The sequence below is a fragment of the Carassius carassius genome, chromosome 10, assembly GCF_963082965.1.
Source record: "Carassius carassius chromosome 10, fCarCar2.1, whole genome shotgun sequence".
NCBI lineage: Eukaryota > Metazoa > Chordata > Actinopteri > Cypriniformes > Cyprinidae > Carassius > Carassius carassius.
This window is the reverse complement of record NC_081764.1, coordinates 28,217,985-28,238,475: the sequence shown is the minus strand read 5'-3', so window position 1 is coordinate 28,238,475 and position 20,491 is coordinate 28,217,985. Positions and strand designations below refer to the sequence as shown.

The 20,491-nt window shown below is 37.4% G+C and overlaps 1 protein-coding gene across 1 annotated transcript; it reads left to right on the top strand.

The window, feature by feature from the left end:
* Positions 1–1,378: 1,378 nt before the first annotated feature.
* LOC132152071 (collagen alpha-2(V) chain-like) lies at positions 1,379–20,491 on the top strand. Its single transcript, XM_059560746.1, has 51 exons — positions 1,379–1,478; positions 1,629–1,661; positions 1,783–1,836; positions 2,062–2,151; positions 2,415–2,492; positions 2,596–2,640; positions 2,751–2,804; positions 2,981–3,034; positions 3,197–3,250; positions 4,089–4,142; positions 4,284–4,337; positions 4,448–4,492; positions 4,569–4,622; positions 4,732–4,776; positions 5,502–5,555; positions 5,700–5,798; positions 5,886–5,930; positions 6,097–6,195; positions 6,334–6,387; positions 6,493–6,600; positions 6,716–6,769; positions 7,109–7,207; positions 7,413–7,466; positions 7,770–7,868; positions 8,602–8,655; positions 8,860–8,913; positions 9,087–9,140; positions 10,072–10,125; positions 10,272–10,316; positions 10,416–10,514; positions 10,730–10,837; positions 12,876–12,929; positions 13,264–13,317; positions 13,526–13,579; positions 13,679–13,732; positions 13,825–13,932; positions 14,108–14,161; positions 14,292–14,345; positions 14,468–14,629; positions 14,794–14,901; positions 15,083–15,190; positions 15,281–15,334; positions 15,423–15,530; positions 15,681–15,734; positions 15,979–16,086; positions 16,170–16,223; positions 16,317–16,424; positions 16,812–17,136; positions 18,673–18,860; positions 19,033–19,278; positions 20,104–20,491. The coding sequence occupies exons 2-51, from the start codon at positions 1,659–1,661 to the stop codon at positions 20,248–20,250; spliced, it is 4,119 nt and encodes a 1,372-aa protein (XP_059416729.1). The 5' UTR covers positions 1,379–1,478; positions 1,629–1,658; the 3' UTR covers positions 20,251–20,491.

Here is a 20,491-nt window from a genome sequence, read left to right as displayed (position 1 = left end):
CCATCACATCTAGTGTTGCCAAGTCTGCGGTTTTCCCACGGAATTGGGCTACTTTAACACTATTGCCACTATTCGAAGGATTTATCGGGGAACCCTGCCAAAAATGTGTATTCTACCCCTCTAATGGCAATTTGGCTATTTCTGAGCAGAAATTGGGAGGGTTTTGTTGTCACAGCAGCTCTAGTTTGGCATCTCATTCAAACAATTTAAGAAACTTCTCTTCGAGATTGTTAACCCTTTGATGATAGTGGTGGTACCACGTTGTGACAGTTGTAAAAACAATATCTGTAGCAACTGTAGTGTGTTAGTGGGAATTATGGTTAACTTAGTAAGTTTTTGTGAGTACTGTTACACTTAAGCACAGCACACATTAAGATATGTAGCATTTTCTTGGCAGTAAGCATGCAGACGAGTGGCATTTTAGAGTGAAAACAAACATAATCACTAGCTCTTTTGCTTTGGAACAAATAATTAATGACGCTAGCATGACCTCTGCTGGTGGATTATATTTGTACAGACGGTACTTTTCTGTGTTTCCCACTGTAACTGTAAAAATATATCTGACAAATCTCACCTGAGTCACCTCACAAAAATAAATAAATAAATAAGCTATTTTTTTATTTTGTGATAAATGTGAATTTAATATTTGTGCATGTTAGGCAATACATGCCTTATTCTATGTATATATTTATGCTTGTTTTCATTTTCATCTTGGAACAGAGGAAACGAAAAGCTGTAAAGATGGTGATCAGAATTATTCAGAAAATGAGATTTGGAAGCCAGAGCCGTGCAGAATGTGTGTATGTGATAACGGCCAGGTGATCTGTGAGGAGATCCGCTGTGAGGATCTGAAGGGGTGCGAAGAACTCGTGATCCCGGAGGGAGAGTGCTGCCCTGTCTGTCAAACCTTCGCCAGCGCGCGTGGAAGGATCGGTGAGACTGACACACACGCTACGGCCGCTAGAGGGCAGACGTGACTAATATCAGAAAGGCAATTAATTTAGATGAGTGGGAGTCATAGCTTATTTATCTTTTTATTTTACACATGTATTATAATTTAACCTGAACCCATTTCAATTCTATTTTGTGTTTCTTTTTCAGAAACATTTGTGTTTAAGGTACGTGAATGCTTTTAAAAATTAGGTATACAGATTGACATTTTTTTAAATACATAATTTTCACCCCACAAATTAATATGTGAAGTTTTGTTTGTTTGTTTATATCTACTTTTTATTGTGGTACTTTTCATATTACGATCATACATTTAACATATCAGTTGACACAATATTTTTCTCTTTTTTTCTTTCCCCTTTCTTTCCTTCCTCCTTTGCTTCCCCCTTCTCTCCCCTTTTCTACACCCAGTGGATAAAAAAAAACAAAAACAGGGGATGTTTATATGAGTGAAGTTGATTAGTCCTGCACGTTTTTTTTGTTTTGTTTTTCAGGGCCAAAAAGGTGAACCTGGTGACATTCCTTATGTGAGTGGCATTCCTTATTGTGCTTCTGTCTATCGTATTTGCAATATTTTATGCCACACGTGAGAATATGTCATTAGTGTTAATCATGTTATATACAGATTCATATTTTATTACTTTTAATTTATATACTCTATTTCTTTTTTTTTTTAGATTGTGGGAATACCTGGAAGCCCAGGACCAATGGTAAAAAAATAATGCGCACACACAGATATATACCTCTTACCTATTATTTTTTCCCAGAATCCCAATTCTTTGAAATGTCAGTCAAAGTGAAGTCCATTATCTTGTGTGTCACATCATACAGGGTCCCCCAGGAACAGATGGCCGACCAGGATATCCAGGAAGCAAAGGAAGAAGAGTATGTGGCATAAACCAATAGCCTCTATAGTAATTTATATTCTGTTATGTGACTGTTTAATCTCAGAAACACATTCAAGTACAAAGAGTGGCTTTCTTTCTTTTTGATGCATGGAATGTACTGTAAATTATGGCTCATCAATGTTACTTTGAGTGACTGGAGAGTCATAATGTAGTAAATGACAGCTAAATTGGTAAATCGTGTCATACAATATTTTTCGTAAAGGGTGTCCCAGGTCCGCCTGGGTTTGAAGGAGAGCCAGGTGTCCCAGGCATGCCAGGTGAGCCCGGTCCTGCAGGCACTCAACTGCCTGGGGTAAGTAATATAATCTTTCAAGGTTTTGTTTTCCTGTATTTGTTACATCCCTAATCAGTGATTGAATTGTAAAACCTGTTCCTAATTACTAAATATATAATTAATTTCATTATTTATAATCAGGATATGTTTATAAAAAAAGGTATAGTTGGATGGGCTCTTTACATGAACTTGTCTTGCAGATCTGTTAATTTATAGTAACAACAATGTGTGTCATGAATGCACTTTTTAATTCAAATTTAAATTCAATTTATATTTTACAGAGCCAGTTTGCTTCGCATATGGTCTCTGGATTTCAGGATGGAAAGCTTGGAATGCCGGCGATGGTCTCTGGAGCACCGGTAAATATCTTTACACATTCAGAAAGGACTTTTATATGAATATATTAGCTTGATTGCCATACAGAACTACTTAACAGAGATAAAATGTTTTTGTTCTGATCAGGGTGAATCAGGACCAAGAGGTCATCCAGGTCCACCAGGTCCACCAGTAAGTTCTCTCAAGATTGGTGCTGTGTATATGCAGTAAATCTCTTTGATTTACCCCCCCCACATTGCATGTTTTCAGCACATTTCCATTTTTTTCTTTCTGTCACTCAGGGGCCAACAGGAGCACAAGGTGCGCCAGGAGATGGGGGTGATCCTGGACCTATGGTAAGACCAAAAATGTAGAGAGGTTTCTAATGCGTATGGTAAATAATCTGAAAAATACAGGTAAATATTTGAATTGCACCTGTAGGTTTCTAATATTTGTTAGAAAAGCTATCCATGCCATGAAGTTAAGCTATCACTTACTGTACAGAGCAATAAAGTTTTTTTTTCCTTTGTAGGGCTCTTTTGGTCCAAGGGGACCAGATGGTCTTCCTGGAAAACCCGGTCCAGATGTGAGTTGACCAACAATTTGCCCAGTGATTTCATTATTTAAAGTGAAGCAGTATGTTCAGTATGGATTCTAATGCTGTCAAGTCACATTTTACAACGCTAACATAAGTAAGTTGAGTTTCCCTCTGCTTTTGATTACAAAAACCTGTTTCTCTCTATAAAAGGGTGAGCCTGGACCCCCTGGAAATACAGGAGAAAAAGGATTCCCTGGCTCTCCAGTAAGACAATGCGGCTGTTTTCAGCTCTGTTTTAGGACTGGATGATATTACATCAAAAATTGCGTCTTGATGCATCTCACTGTTTATTTCAAGCTATACAAGGTCAGCTTTTAAAACAACAACTTTTTGTTCATTTGTGCTGCATCTAGTTGCTTTTGAATGCAAGAACATAGTCTCCATGAGTTAACTCTTAGACTTAGAAGATGGACTAAATGAGCCGTAATAACTGAAAAAAAACCTTGGTTTGAGTTATAAACAATGTTATATTTGACAATAATTCCACAAATATTGTCTGGGAACACTGTTGAATGATGACTCCTGAACTAAATGGACTAAAATACTAAAACATGCTCTTTCTGATGAGAAACCGATGCATAGGCTGTCAAGCGATGTTGAGGAGCTCCAGACCACAATGTCAAACAGACTCAAAAACAAATCAAAGGCTTTAATAACAGTGCAACTGATTTATGATAGTTACAAGATGACTCAAGGAGTACACAAGAAATAACAAGTAAGAGAGAGAGAATAAATCTAACTCAAAAAGTGCAGCTTAGACAATGGCAAATTAAACACAGATGTAAAAAATGCCTAATTAATTAGCGGGACAAATAACTCATTAACATAAACTGAAAGACTCCATGGTGCTAACTGGTGGCTCACAGACTGAACTACTGTGTAGCTCTATTCTTCCAAAAAATGAAAACATCAAATGAATGCGGTTGATATAAGGAGATGTATGTGGGGACAAGGATCAAAAGCTATAATTAGCTCACAACCTCTATAATTCCTTAATATTAAATGCTTAGCGCATCCTTACCGGTAATGATTTGTTTCATAGGGCTCCAGAGGGTTTCCAGGGTTACCAGGTCAATCTGGAATGAAAGGTCAAAAGGTGAGTTAAATTAGGACTTGCTTCTCAATACAGTGATCACTGCTTGTTGTGAACTCTTTGCACTGGTATTAAGTATTACGTATTAAGTTTGCTTTGAGGACAATTTCACACAAAACTGATAAATCCCTTTCCCATTTTTAGGGTAATCCAGGTCTGCAGGGAGTGAAAGGAGAACCAGGTACCTTGGGGTCAAAGGTCAGAGGCCACATATTTGAAGCCAACAAATTCATATAAAAGTGTTCTTGGACTTGTGTCCCTTTGGTTTGATTGTCTTAGTAAATTCCACTTTCCTTTCATTATCAAAGGGAGAATCTGGATCTCCTGGTGCCATGGGACTTGTGGGTCCACAGGTATGGAGCACTTTATTTCATTTAAACTGACCTTTATTAGAAATTTAATAAATTAAACTAATATTGTACTTTAAAGGGCCCGATTGGTATGCCTGGCGAGAGAGGACGTATCGGTCCAACAGGCCCTGTGGTAAGTGGTTAAAGGTTTACCAATTTTGATTGGGTGGTGTTTTATTTATTTTATTATGAATGTTTTATGATGAATTTCTTGAGAAAATAAAAATGTTTTCTGTTTGTAGGGAAAACGTGGTCTTTCGGGGAATGTGGGAAAACCAGGTCCATTGGTATGTGAACAACAGAAAGCCCTCCATCAGTTTTCATTTGTCTACTCTGATCTTCACATTTACTTCTGACTAAATACCTCAAAAGACATGCACTACCATTTAAAGTTTTGGGGTTAATTTGATTTTCTTAACGTTATTGAAAAACATCACTTTTGCTCACCAATACTGCATTTATTTGATCAATCATTCAGTTAAAACAGTAATATCGTGAAATAATATTACAATTTAATATACAGTTGTTTTTTCTTTTTGGAATCCTTGTCCTGGTGGAAGATTAAACCACTGTCCATTATAAGAATTCTACCAGACTTTTTTTTATTTTCACATTTCTTATCTGTTTTAAATGTTTTATTCATGTAATGGCAAAGCTGAATTTTCAGCATCCATTATTCCTCTCTTCAGTGTCAAATGCAATCACCTTTAGCAATCACTCCAATAGACTTTTGTTTAACTGTACTGCATGTTTTTTTATGATTCTTTGATGGCTATGAAGTTCAAAAGAACATTAGAAAAAAATAACATGCCTTTAATAACACTTTTGATCAATTTAATGCATCCTGGCTGAATAAAGTATTAATTTATAAATAATAATAAAATAAAAAAATCTTACTGACCACAAACTTTGGAAGGGTAGTGCATATCTACCATTATCTTCAAAGATGTGGAGTATGTTCTTTTAATAAAGAGTGATACATTATTTAACCTGACACTTATATAATTTGCAGGGCCCGATGGGAATTCCTGGAACCCCAGGATTTCCTGGAGGTCCTGGGATGAAGGTATGCCTGATTCCTGGTTACTGCAAGAATCATGTTCTGCTCATTTTTGCATCTTCAAACATTATTATAGTTTTTATTTAGAAAGGATTTATGGCAAGTTCAAAACATGAGGAATGAAATGCACTCTTTTTAAACATTGTGCAGGGTGAAGTAGGAGCCACGGGCCCACGAGGTACCAGTGGACCCCAAGGCTCAAGGGGAGAACCAGGCCGGCAAGGCTCACAAGGATCCCAAGGCAATCAGGTGCAGTCTCACCTTTTCTGCCCTTTAGAAAAATGCTACAATGATTTGTTTATTAAATGGTCTCCATAATGTTGATGCCATTTTTAGGGACCACCAGGCACAGATGGCACACCTGGACTTAAAGGACCAGCAGTAAGTTCCTATAACACTTATTAAAGAATGCAACATAACATACTGTTTATTTAATTTTGTGCTTATTAAAATTCAGAAAAACATTTTGAAGGCAACATTGCTATTGTTGCTGATTCTTTGGTTTATGGAATTGAAGAAAGCCTCATTTTTAATCTGTTCGTTGTAGGGCATTCCAGGTGTTCAGGGCCCTGTTGGACAGATTGGACCGCCTGGCCCACCTGGACCTCAAGGATCATCTGGACTTCCAGGAGCCAAGGGCCAATTGGTAATGACAGTGCAAATTTTAATATTATAACTATAGAGGAAATCACTGTTTCTTCTTTATGTGTCTATTTGAGGTGGAGCACTTAATGATACATTGACTGTGTACTGTGCTCATTCATATATTTCATGTATGTCATAGGGTGACTTAGGTTCCCCTGGGTTTAAAGGAGAACCTGGAGCTAAAGGAGAACTTGTAAGTATTGACAACATTCAGGTGCCTTTATTTTTATCATAGTTGTTAGAAACAATGCCATCAGAACATCCATCTGATAATGAAGTGGTATATATTTTGTTGTAGGGCGCACCTGGAGTTCAAGGAGAAATGGGGCCGATGGGAGAAGAAGGAAAGCGAGGTCCAAGAGGAGACACAGGGGCCATTGGAGCCCCAGGTCCAGCCGGAGAAAGAGTGAGTGCCATTACATTACTGTGAACAACTAATATGCAAGTCTGTTTTTTATTTTTTCTTCAGGCTTTACATGTTTGTTCAGTACAATAATATTTAATGTTTTATATTTCTAAAGGGAGCTCCAGGTAACCGTGGTTTCCCAGGAGCTGATGGTTTACCAGGTCAAAAGGTTCGAAACATAATAGTGCTCTATAAAGTTTTAAAAGCCCCTAACATTGCCTGGAACACAACATGTCAATTGTAAACTAATACTTCTTCAGCATTTATTAATCTTAGTTAATGTTTATCTCAACTACATTTTAAAATTGAAAGTTGTATCTGTTAACATTAGTTAATGCACTGTAAACTAGTATGTACATTTTTATTAACTGACTTATTAACAACATGATGTAAAAATTAGTTGCAAGTTTATGTTAGTTAATATATTCATGTTAATCAATACGATTAATTTGTTTTCTCAGTGTAAGTTCTTTCCCATACTACAGCATGTTCTCTGTCATTTCTCCAGGGTGCACAGGGTGAACGTGGTGTCCCAGGCTCATCGGGGCCTAAAGGTGCAACTGGAGACCCTGGCCGACCTGGGGAAGCAGGAATTACTGGGGCAAGGGTTAGTAAAACAGATGTTCTGTATATTTGTATTCTGTATATTATCTATACCCTATACAGTATAAAGTGCCACGCTGTTATACAGTAAAGTATGTCATATCTGTTCTGGGATTACATAGATTTTGTGATTTTGCTTTGACAGGAGTGGATGATATTGCAGGTACTTTATTTAAGGTGTTCACATATTATATTTCATGTCTCTTTAGGGCTTGACTGGCATTTTGGGAATGCAAGGTGCAGAGGGGAAGATAGGCCCACAGGTAACTTGCAGTTTCCACCTAATGTGATCCTGTTATTCCTTCTTGTTGTATACCTGCATAAAAGAGGTCTTTAAACTCCTCTTTTTGTTGTCCTATTTGAACCAGTGGTTCCTCTGGGAACTTTCTTAGGGAAATTAGATGAACTAAACATGTCAGCTCACATCTATCTGGAATTAGCCTTCTAGATTGACCAACTGTTATGGCTGAACAGCTCCACAAGTTATTTTTTCACTATATTTAAAATAACACTTTGGTGAGTTCTGCCACTTCAGTTTCTGATGAGGATGGTGTTTTTTTCCTTAGGGAGCACCAGGAGATGATGGGAATCCGGGTGTAGCTGGGTCTACTGGAACCAGAGGTGCAACAGGAACCATGGGTCTACCCGGTCCTAAAGGCTTCAGTGTAATTGCCTGTTATATTGATGTGTCATATTTTATATCTCATAAAAGTTTAGAAGCAAAGAGTATATCAGGGTGATTATTCTAATAGGAAGACTTTCTGTCCCCTGGAATGATTGGTTTTATATATATAAACTTACTTATATGACCTGATCTGTCTAATTTCAAAGGGTATATTATAAAAAAAATTACATTTACCAAAATGACACTATTTTGACTTATTTTAGTTTACCCTAGTCTTTAAAAAGTAAAAAAAGAAGTCTTAAGATTTTTTTGCTCTTATTTTTTGCTTTTTGGATTAATTGGTTGCCTGAAAACTCGTTGTGTTTGTATTGTAAGTCCAAGGTTATTCACCTTTTTCTCTAAAGTGAAAAATACAGTTTCCATTACAGACCGTGTCAAAACTAATGGTATCAGACAATACATTGACAATGTCACTGACAAGATTTTTATTTCAGGATTTCAGGATGTTATATATGTTGAAGCATTATTTCAAGGCATTTCAGCAGACAAAAGTGCCTGCAATGGATGAAAACCCATTAATATTGCAGTATGCATGTTAAAATATATTCTTTAAAAAAATCCAAAAAAGACAAAGAGAGTCTGATAATGAGTTCTATAATGGCATTTTTATGGTCAGTTATAAAGTTTCATGTGATGATTTCCCGCTTTATCTTGTGTTTTCATATTGTGATTTTTTATTTATTTAATTTTTTAATGTTTTTCTGAATTTGCAGGGTGATCCAGGTAAAGCAGGAGAGACAGGATCATCAGGTGCTCCAGGACAAAGAGTGAGTCCTGGCTTGCAGTTATGGTGCAACATTGTTTGCATCGTTAAAACTTACTGTAACTTTTCAAAACAAAATTTTTCTTTTTGCGTAAATTCTTCTGTTGTAGTATTTCAGATGACCTGCCAGAGTTGGTATTGTATAGCGTATTGATTTAAAAGTGAAGTCAATCATTAGGATTTGAGATGATGGTTATGATTCCTGCAGGGTCCTAATGGAAAGGATGGAGAAGAAGGTCCAGCTGGAACTCCAGGACCTCCTGTGAGTCTTCTAATTAATCATTTATGGCACATTTATGTCTATTTAAATGTTCTGTATATTTTGGTAAGTTGTTTTCTTAGCTATCTCAGCCATTTCAGGTAATACATCTGAGTGGTACATTATTTAGAGGAGGAGATACAATATACGGTTGAGTTTATTGTTTTCCGTTTCAGGGAGTAGCAGGAAATAGAGGGGAACAGGGACCACCTGGACTAACTGGATTCCAAGTATGTTCTTATTTTTTCGGTTATGGTTCCAGTCAATGATGACTTTTAAACATGACCCCCACTGTCCACACAGTCAATGTTTAAATGCTCTTAAAGGGGTCACACACACACACACACACACACACACACACACACACACACACACTAAAATGGTTCTTCAGCGGATCTTTGGGATGGTTGAGGTGCTATATAGCATCACTGCCACACAAAGAACCCATTAAGCCCCTGTATAGCATTTTAACTCTCTTAGTCTTTTTGTTTAGTTGGGGAAAGGATTAAAAAAACATTAAAAAAATACATAAAAATACATCAATTTTATTTTCTGAAGATAACATGCACGGTTTTCATCCTTTTTGCCCCCAAAAAGGAAATATTCTAGGGCCCCCACACGAGACGTTTTGACCACAGAAAAGCATAAAACTGATTAAAAACATATTTTGCCATTGTTTTAAATTCCCATTCATATGGGAGTGGAGTAACATATCTAAAATCTAAGGAGGAGAATAGGGTTCTTCTTATGGTTCTACATATCTCCATTTGAAAAAGGTGCTCAATAACACCTTTAATAATACAGTAGGTGCTATATAGCATTTAAAGTGGCTCTTCTGTGATTGCAAGCCAATGAAGTTCATTGTGATACCCTAGGCTTTTTTCCCCACTTTAACAATGACACATGTATTTGTTGGGCAGGCAAGGTCATAGAAAACATAAAAAGTGGGGAAATCCATCAAACATTGTATTGCACCTGCTCTGCACAGAATCATTTTTGGTATGGACTTGACTAACAGTACACATGGACCTCAGGGACAAAAATAAAATAGTACAAACATATAATATATACATTAAATATTTCACATATCTGTAAGTAAATTTGATAAGATTTATTACTGGAAGAGTTACGGTATCTTCTTTTATTATGCTAAATTTTTAGGGTTTACCTGGACCCCCAGGCCCACCAGGAGAGTCAGGAAAACCAGGTGATGAGGTGAGTTCATCATTTCTTTGTGCTCTTTTACCTGATCACTGTATTCTGGTCTTTACTGGATGTAATTTATTTTGCTGAGGAAGGACACAAAGTGACTGAGATTGAGAATTAAAGAATCTTTTGACTTTTTTTTTTTTTTTTCTCAGGGTATCCATGGAGAGGCTGGTGGTGCGGGGCAGACTGGTCCAAGGGTAAGCCTATTGTACTTACACAGCATTTTATCAGTGGACAGCATTTAGAATTTCACATAAGCAATCTCACAGTGTTTTTTATCTGTCTGTGTTTTGTAGGGTGAACGTGGAACCCCAGGAGTGAGAGGTCAAACTGGACCTAATGGTTTACCAGGACTCAAAGGAAGCACAGGAACCCCTGGACCTGATGGTCCTAAGGTTAGAGTCAGATTTTTACTCATTAGTAATCAAGATAGCTTCATGCCTCTATGCATGCATTTGGTTCCTAAAAGATGACAGAATAACACCACTTGCATAACTGTAATGAATAAAAGGAATAGATTAACTGAATGCTTTCACCATAGTAAAAACACTTTATTGTAGTTTTGTGGACAACAATATAATAATCTTGACACATGTTAATTGCTGTGCAGGGTAAACCAGGTCCAGCTGGAATTGTTGGAGAAGCAGGAGCACCAGGCCTACAGGGCATGCCAGGAGAGAGAGGGATAACTGGACCAGCCGGGCCTAAAGGAGAAAGTGTGAGTGTGGCTCTGAGATATACACACACACACACACATATATGTATATATAAACATAGGCTACCTAACACCGATAAGCTGCCTCTTTTTCCAAATTGCGTAGATGACCAGGGTGCTGATTTCTTCTGAGAGTAGGCAATTTCATATATGTTTGATCAATTTATAGCCTTCTCAAATCATCAAGACTTGCCTAAAATAAAATATATATATATATAAAACAGTTCAAGCATATAACAATGTTTGTTTAACATATAAAATGTAAATGTGCGCTGTTAGATGCATTTCCATTAGTTTGTGTGGAGTGAAGCTGCAGGACATGGAGGCACCAGCAAGATCACTTAAATACGCAGTCATTTTTGCTCATAGAGGTAAGAGTAATACATCATTCTAAACTAAAATGTCAGTCTCGGTCTTGAACGATTGCCTCAAGACATGGTATATATATATATATATATATAAAGCTTTAAATTAGGCTACTACTTTAAAACAAAATAAGTCATATCAAAAATAGAAACTCTTTCATTATGTAATTCACGCATTTCTCTCTAAAGGCACAACCTACAAGATGGCGAGTCATTTTTTTTCATCACCATAATTTATGGAGGTCTTAAATATAAAAACAAGTAAAAGCCTAAAACAGGCCTGATTATGATTTGCATTTTATTTTATAATTCTGTACAATTAAAAAATAAAATACAAATTATAATGCCCTTTAAAACTTTGTCCTATAATTGTATAGCTTCTCATATTTTTGATTTTTATATTTTGTTCTGAATACCTTAAATTTTATGGATTTGGTGCAATGCAATTTTGTCTGATATGTGAATTATTTATTTATTAGAATTTTTTTTATTTTATTTTTTATTTATTTTTTATCCATGCAGCAAATTCTTTACAAACAGCTTTAAAAATTTCTTTTATTGCATTATATTCAGAAATTGACATGCAAAAGACTGATAAATTCAGTCATAAATGGTTCAGTCGACAGAAAAAAAAGGACACACAGGCTGAAATTTTTGCGGGGAAAATCTCAGGTCAGTCTGAGTGCTCATGGCACAGTGTGTACAGCCATGCACCTGAAGGCACCACTGCAGTGACCACTGTCTTTCTTACATATCTCTTTTCTTCTGATAGTTTTTCAGTCAAATCGTTCTCTATGTGCAGTAAAGAAGTTCTGCAAGTTTTTCAAGAGTAATCAGCGATGCGATAACACATTTAACCAGATCCACTTCAGCAGTCACAAGCATAGGGTGAATCTAAAGGCTTATGCTTAAACTGAATACTGCATCACATAAGGCCATCGCTTTAAATCACCTGTCCAATTCAGCAAGAAATGACTCAGTTTACCACGTTTTTATTAGCGGGTTTATAAACAAAACAACAAATATTTGTTAACTTGCTAAAGCAAAATCTCATCCATCTCATGCCTCTCATGTCTTCTCGAGTTGAGAACCATTAGCGACTCGCAAAGATATGGGGTTTAAATAATTAATTCATCACAAAACGTACTTATTCTAACCACCTAAATAATAAGATAATACAAATAAAATGAGAAAATTTTAATTCTTTAATTTTTATATTTTATTCATTGCTCAGCCAAAATCATTATTGGCTCTCGTCTGGGGTGGGGGCAGTGCCCACCCTAGCCCCCTCTAAACTCCTCCTAGGCTGTGAGAGATAAGAGAAAACGGGTCAGCTTTGTCAAAGGCTTTGGCATATGTTAAACATTTGCATATGCATAACAAATGCAGTATAGGTTTTAGTTTAATTCTTTGAAATCAGTACAACAATATTGAATATATTAAAAGCCTTGGTGGGTAAAGCTCTGTGAGGCATGGTGGTTGACATATACTGGATGACTCGCTAATATCCTCAGGCAGGAAGTTAATATTCTCTAATATTATCTGTGAAACATTATCTGTGTGGCACTCTGAAGTAGAGAAGGAAACCACATCTGTAAAATATCAAATTGGAGTTCTCTCTGTTTTTCACAATAATATTTTCACAATAATACTCTACTCTTTATCTGTTTTCTCAGGGTGCAGTGGGTGACAGAGGGACAGAAGGGGCGGCTGGCAATGATGGGGCTCGAGTGAGTGACACAGAGCCATAATACTGCATATAGCAACTCCACTGTACATTCTGTAAATCATAGCTTCACTTTCTCTGCACTTACATGTATATAAAACACAATTTTCTTGCACTTCTGGTTAGATTCTAACTTCATTTCATTAGCTCTGTACTTGTACTCTGCATAATGACAATAAAGTTGGAACTAATCAAATCCAATCTAATTTACTGGAAAAATATAACCTACCAGTAAATCATTTAGAATTCTGAAATATACACATTCAAATTTTAATATCCATTTCTGAAAACAGCAGGGGTTACAAAGAAACCAAGTAAAATGTCATTGATGTCTGTAGGGATTACCTGGTCCTGTTGGACCTGTTGGACCAGCTGGCCCACCGGGGGAGAAGGTTTGATTTATTTATTTATTTTTTACCCCTTTTTAAAAAAAAAAGAGATTAAGTGGTAAATTGATCATGTTCTGCTCTGCCTGATTGTGTTTTTGTCTGCAATACTAAGACTTTAATGCTTCGTTCGTTTCTTAAAAGAACTGATTAAAAAGTACATTTTACAGCTGTTGCTGCTTAGATGTACTCAGAACTTATTGTTCAATTACAGGGAGAACAAGGCCCAAGAGGCCCTTCTGGATCTCCAGGCTCCAGAGCAATGGCTGTAAGTAGAGAAGTTTACCAGGAGAAAACCTTACCTTTTATGTTTGCTGAAGTTCTTTTCTCATGTGGTTCCCAATTCCATTGATGTATTGTGTTTTAGGGTTCATCTGGTGAGCCAGGTCCTACTGGTCCTGTTGGGTTTGCTGGCCCTCCTGTAAGTCCATCCATCCATTAATTCACCCATAAAAACACTTTTTTATATATAATATTGTATAAGTTGTAAATATTGTCTGGTTTTTGCGGTAGGGTCCTGATGGTCAGCCTGGAGTTAAAGGTGAAACTGGAGAGGAAGGTTCAAAGGGAGAGTCCGGGTCTCCAGGGCCTCAGGGAATGGCAGGAAAACCTGGACCACAGGTGAGCAAAATGATTGATACACTATAAAAGTACAGTAAAGAGTGGTACAAAAATATATTTCTTTTCTGATCTCTTTTCATCAAAGAGCCATATATAGTGTGTAGTAGTGGTGTGTATATGTATAGACTATTGGTACCTTAGGAAACAAAAACTTATAAACATAATGCTTTTTTAGGGAGTGGTTGGAATTACAGGCCTCAAAGGTGGCAGAGGAACTCAAGGAGCTGCTGTAAGTTACAAAAATCAAAGGATCAGAATCATTGTTTATCAACTTGGACATGCTCAGTTACTGAATCCTCTTACTTCTTTTGTTCCTCACTTCTGTGGAATCCTCTTTGGTTTTCTTCTTTTGCTAAAAGGGTCCCAGTGGTTTCCCAGGATCCCCAGGAGGTGTTGGCCCAGCAGGCTCTGCTGTGAGTGATTCCATAATACAGATTTAATATGGAAGCTAATCCTTCAGATAGTATTTGCAATGTGTTAGATTCTTTTCAACCAATAAAACATTTGTGGACTCTTACACTGATATTATTTTCAGGGTCCAGTTGGTGAGCCTGGTCCTGTTGGAGCGCCAGGTAAAGAGGGTCCACGTGGGATTCCTGGAGAACCTGGAGGTCCTGGCCGGCAGGGTGAGCATGGTAACCCTGGACCTGTTGGTGGCCCTGGAGACAAAGGTGAACCAGGAGAGGACGGACTGCCAGTATGTGATACCTTAATACTCAAATTTGAGTTTTTGCAGGGCAGTTTTTGGCTTATGTCATTCAAATAAAAATCATTAAACATTTTTTTTGTTTAATACTACAGAATTTAATGAAATCACTTAATACTCTATCCAAAACTCATATATTTCTTTAACTTTCTTAGGGCCCAGATGGGCCATCAGGACCTGCTGGAACTCCAGGACAGAGGGGAATTGTGGGTCTTCCTGGAATGAGAGGAGAGCGTGGTATGGCTGGCCTTCCTGGGCCTGCGGTAGGGCACCTCTGCTACCTTTTTGGCATGCAAGCAAATATTTAGAAATGTTTTAATTTTTTTTATTACATTTCTCAGCCTCTAGTTGGTTGTTTGTTTAATTTGTCAAAGAGGATGATTTCATTGATGCCAAAAGTCAACATCTTTGACACTTTATCTACTATCTGTTTGGTTTTGCAAGGGTCAACCAGGAAAAGCTGGCACCCCAGGTTCTCAAGGAACCAAAGGTGGTGCTGGACCAGCTGGTTTGCCAGGAGCAGCTGGACCCAGAGGAGATGCTGGCCCAGAGGTATGAGATGTCAGCGTGAAAAATACACCGTCAAGATGATTGAAAACATATATACAAAACATTACCTTGATAAATTCCTTCTTAAACTAGGGTTTGGCTGGAGCTGATGGAATTCAAGGAGCTGATGGTATCATTGGACCCAGAGTACGAACCCATTCAACATTTGACAGAGTCTTAATGAAAAAATTGTTTAGTTAAATAAAGTTCAAATGATGTGCTAACTTGCTTTCAGGGTGACAGAGGAGACCCAGGACCAGAGGGTCTTGCAGGTGGTCAGGGAGCATCAGGAACCCCAGGACCTGTCGGAACTTCTGGAGACCCAGGACAGAGAGGAGATCAGGTTTGTTTCCTGTATCCACTGCTGACACTTAACTGAAGATTGATGTTTCATAAATATATTTTTAAAAGCATTGAGACTGCTTTTATAAATTTTTTTGTATAATGTAATGTAACAAAAGCACTGCTTTAATCTCGTTGATTTTGCTGACAGGGTGCAAGAGGTCCACCTGGTTCTGATGGTCCAGCAGGAACCAGAGGGAAAAAAGTAGGTTTGCATAATAACATACTGATATGGCTAACTTTATATTATCATTTTCAAATATGAAATATAACAAATGATAATGATTGCAAATGAGACTTAAATTAAATGAACTCTGAATTCACACAATTGAGATATTTGGAAAAAAAAATGTGTTACCTAATGACGAGTCAGTTTGTGGAAATAACACAAGGAGAACCTACAACCTGTGTTTATCAACCAAGGGAAAATTTCTTCTAAACAACCTTAGGGACCACAAGGACCAATGGGAGACAAAGGTGACAAAGGAGATGCGGGTGAGAGAGGTCAGAAGGGCCATCGTGGCTTCACTGGACTCCATGGGCTTCCTGGAACATCAGTATGTAAAATTGACAACATCTCACCTGTAACACAATACAGTAAGTGTCTTCTGATAATTATCTGTCAATCATTTCCCTCCAGGGTGCTCCAGGGGATGATGGTGCTATAGGAATCACTGGACCAAGCGGCCAAAGAGTAAGCAACAGACTATCACTCTGAATTCTCAAAGCACCAGCAATACACAAAACAATGTTGAACAGATTTTAATACAGAACATGCCATTATTAGGGACCCCATGGCCCTGTTGGTCCACCAGGAAAAGAAGGAGATACAGGTTTACCTGGAGCAGTGGGGGCCCCTGGAACTCGAGGTGCCCCTGGAGATATTGGACCTGAGGTGAGGCATGAGATTATGTCTATGATGCATTTTATGTATATTATGAGATAGGATCTGCTTGCTGAAACAGCTTAAACTAGTCTAAGGTTTTTTCAGGTCTTAGCTGGACTCGAGAGGTTTGGGGCATTTTTCACATATGACCATGCTGTTTTTCAGTTGGACTGTGCATTCAGTCACGGTCTCAGATGCAACAGAAAATCTACAATTAATAACATGTTTTTGTGTTTCTTTTTTCAAATGCCAATTTTCCATCTGTAATGACTCATAATCAGATACACTTTATACTTCATAACTCATAATCATGATTAATTACCAGATGCTGCTAATGTGATTAGATGTTTAAACACTAATGTTCAGCATAAACAGTATTCAACCATCTGTCTGTAGGGACCCCCTGGAGAACCCGGCCCACCTGGACCCCCAGGTTCTCCTGGTCCCCCTACAGCTGCCGTGGATGACATTTTTGGGACAAGGTTTGACCTTGATGTCGAATCTGAGCCAGAGGAACCTCACCCACCCCCACCAGAGTTTAACGAGGATGAAGCAAGGCCCAATAATGGATCTGATGCGGTTCGGGTCGACAGTGAAGTTCACTTGTCTCTGAAGAGCTTGGGAAGTCAGCTGGACAGCATGCGCAGTCCTGATGGCACTCGGCACTATCCTTCCCGCACATGTCAGGACCTGAAGCAGTGCTATCCTCTGAAGAAGAGTGGTGAGTGAGACAAACAGACATGCAGTTTAGAAGTAGCTCCGAATAATTTAGTTTTACTGACCCTGATCAGGTACAGCATGAATTGCTATATCTTGATTTTCATTTGTGATGCATCTCTATAGGAATAATTCCCAAAAAAAAGAGTAAAGTTCTATAATCATTTACTCACCCTCTAGCCATTCCAAACCCAAATTTCAAACCTGAAATGATGCGTCTTGAGCTATGGAGATTAATTATTTAAATGTTGGTCTGTTCCAAGCTTTTGCATGGCTTCAGAAAGCTAGTAATATGACAAAATGCAAAAAGAAGTTATTTGTCATGTTTTGCAGTAGCCCAGACTTTCTTAAAATAAGATCATTCTACCTGAAAAGCGATGAAAAACTGCATAAGATATCAAGTGTTCTGTTTAGAGTATCTGCACTGGCAGGTTTGTTTAACTGGTTTTAAGTTTAAGCCTAAAAAAAAAGGTTTAATTTAAAATACATTCCCTGAAAAAAAAAACTTTTAATACGATATGCAATTTTCCATCTCAGGCAAATTTATTTTGTTCTATGGATGTTTAGATATTTGACTGGAAAGCCCCTCTTCCCAAAACACTTGTATTGTAGGAAAAAGAGACAATAACTACTTCAGAAGACAAAAGATAAGATGGTTTTGGAATAACAAGAGAAAACCTTATGATTATAAACATTTTTTTTCAATCATTTTTTTTTTCACCATCATTTTTCTCAAATATTCTGCAAACCACTTTGTGGTCCCCTGGGAGTCTTTAGAACACAATTTTAAACCTTTTTAAACCTTTACGTCTGTGTGTGAGAACAATATCATGAAAAAAAATACTGGCCTTTATCTACCTATCTATCTTACCGCAATCTACAAGCCTTTAACCACAGGCCTTTAACCGCAATCTATATTTAGAAACACCCTTTTTAACATCTCATTTATGTAATTAACACCATTATGGAACACCAGCAGGCACTGTGTGAAAAAGTAATGTCCTGCCCATTCAACAAAATTAACAGAGATCATAAGAGTCAGCGCATTAAACAGTGTTCTTAAGCAGAAATAAACAAGAATGGCCTTAATTTGAGGGTAGAAAGACATAAACCACAGCTAACCAATATAAAAAGGTTATGTTGTATTTGACAGGAATTACCTGCATGATTCCCAACATTTCAGGAGAATTCATATATGAACAGACAAGTTAAATCAAAGTCCCATTACGTCAGGCATAAAACAAACACAGCGTCCCAGAGTAAGCATGCTTATACTATATTAGGAAACTGATGGGCGGTCATCTGCCAGTGAGCTGAAACTAAATCTGGATAATGATCCACATCACTTGGATTAGCCGACACCAAATATTTAGTTACTGATATTTAAAATCCATGAATCTAAATCATATACAGTATGTAGAGAAAAGCCACACGAGAGTCAGAATCCGTTGTGATATACATGACACTGATAAATTCCTTTTTCATGCCAGTGTATATGTCAAGTAAATCAAGTACGAATTCTTTTCCCAATGTATCACAGGTGAATACTGGATAGACCCAAATGAGGGCAGCATTAGAGACGCCATTCAAGTGTACTGTAACATGGAAATGGGGGAGACGTGTATACCTGCCAACCCTGCCAGTATTCCACGAAAGAACTGGTGGAGTTCACGCTCCAGCTTACCAAAGCCAGTCTGGTTTGGAGCAATCATGAACCGGGGAACTAAAGTTAATATGATTACAATGATGACTATTTCAATTTAAGTCAAAAAATGAAATTACGAATAAATAAAGTTAAAAATATTGCCCTGTATAGGACACTAAAAGCATGTCTCATTGTGCAACTACAGTGTGCAGTTAAAATCACTGTATGCTCTGATCTTTTATTACTCCTCTTCAGTTCACCTATGGAAACAAAGAGACACCAGCTAATGCTGTATCCGTCCAGTTGAGATTTCTCCGTCTGCTGTCAAAGGAAGCAGCACAGACCGTCACCTATCACTGCAAAAACAGCGTGGCCTATAAAGATGAGAAGTACAGCAATCTGAAAAAGGCTTTAGTCCTAAAGACTTCTGATGGACAAGACATAAAGGCATATAGCAGCAACAACCGTCTGAAGTACACAGTCTTAGAGGACGGCTGCTCTGTATGTTTATATTATTTGATAACTATTATTTACATGAAATAAAAATCAGCGTTGGGGACACTACTTTGCAAATTATCGATTGGTAGACCAAAAACTAATCATATATATTCAAGTAGTTAAACCTTTAACCTTTAAAAAGTAGTAGGCTACACAACCGTGAAACTATTTAAGGCAGTGTTTTAAATATGTATTTTGAAAATCATTTGTCATTCGAGAGCCATTCAGTGTCTCATGATCCTTCAAAAATCGTTTTGATATACTGATTTCTTTTAAAAGTTTGTGGTAAGTTCAATTTTTTTATCCAGCAGACACATTAAATTGATCAAAGGTTACAGTAAAGAGAAATAAGAGAAATACATTTTAATCTTAGTTATTCCAAACTTTTGACTGGAATTATACTTTAGTAAGTAAATTAATACAATTTAAATGAAAAATTTAATGTAGCTATTATTGTAAATGTTATTACTATCTACAATTTACACTCTGAAAACAATTCAATTTGTGCTGTTGGATGCTAGTAGGTGTTCCTTCATGACTCAAGTATCCAACTGTATCACATCAGATCACTGTCTACATTTTTACTGGTAGTTTCTGCATTTGCATAAAGTCGTCACATTGCTAAACTTTACTCTGCTAATCACTCATTTCATCTCATTGAATGACTTGTGGTCATTTTGCTTCTTCAAATTGCATCATTTGAATCCGTGGGAATGATTGAGTTAGTCCCCAACGTTGATGACAATGTCAAGAATAACATTCTGTAAGCATTTTCATTTATGCAAAAATGCCACCAATGAAAAATGACCTCACTGTTCTTCCTTCCAGAAACCCAACAGTATATGGGGCAAGAGCGTCTTTGAGTACCGCACACAAACACTTTCACGGTTGCCCATTGTGGACTTGGCTCCAGTGGATGTAGGTGGGAAAGATCAGGAGTTTGGCATTGACATCGGCCATGTGTGCTTCTCATGAAACCAAGGATAAAAGCATCATCATTTGGACTTGAGCATTCAGCCAATACAGTATTTATTGTGAACACCGTCTGTAAGGGCCTTGTGGAATTTCTGACCTTTATTTCATGATTATTCATGATGGTTTTCACTAACCTGTGGTGTATGAGTGCATGAGAGACTATGGACCCTTTAATTTATGTGTTATACGCCAAATGTGTGAAACATTCATTTAAATTAATTCGAAAAGTAATGTTTTACAA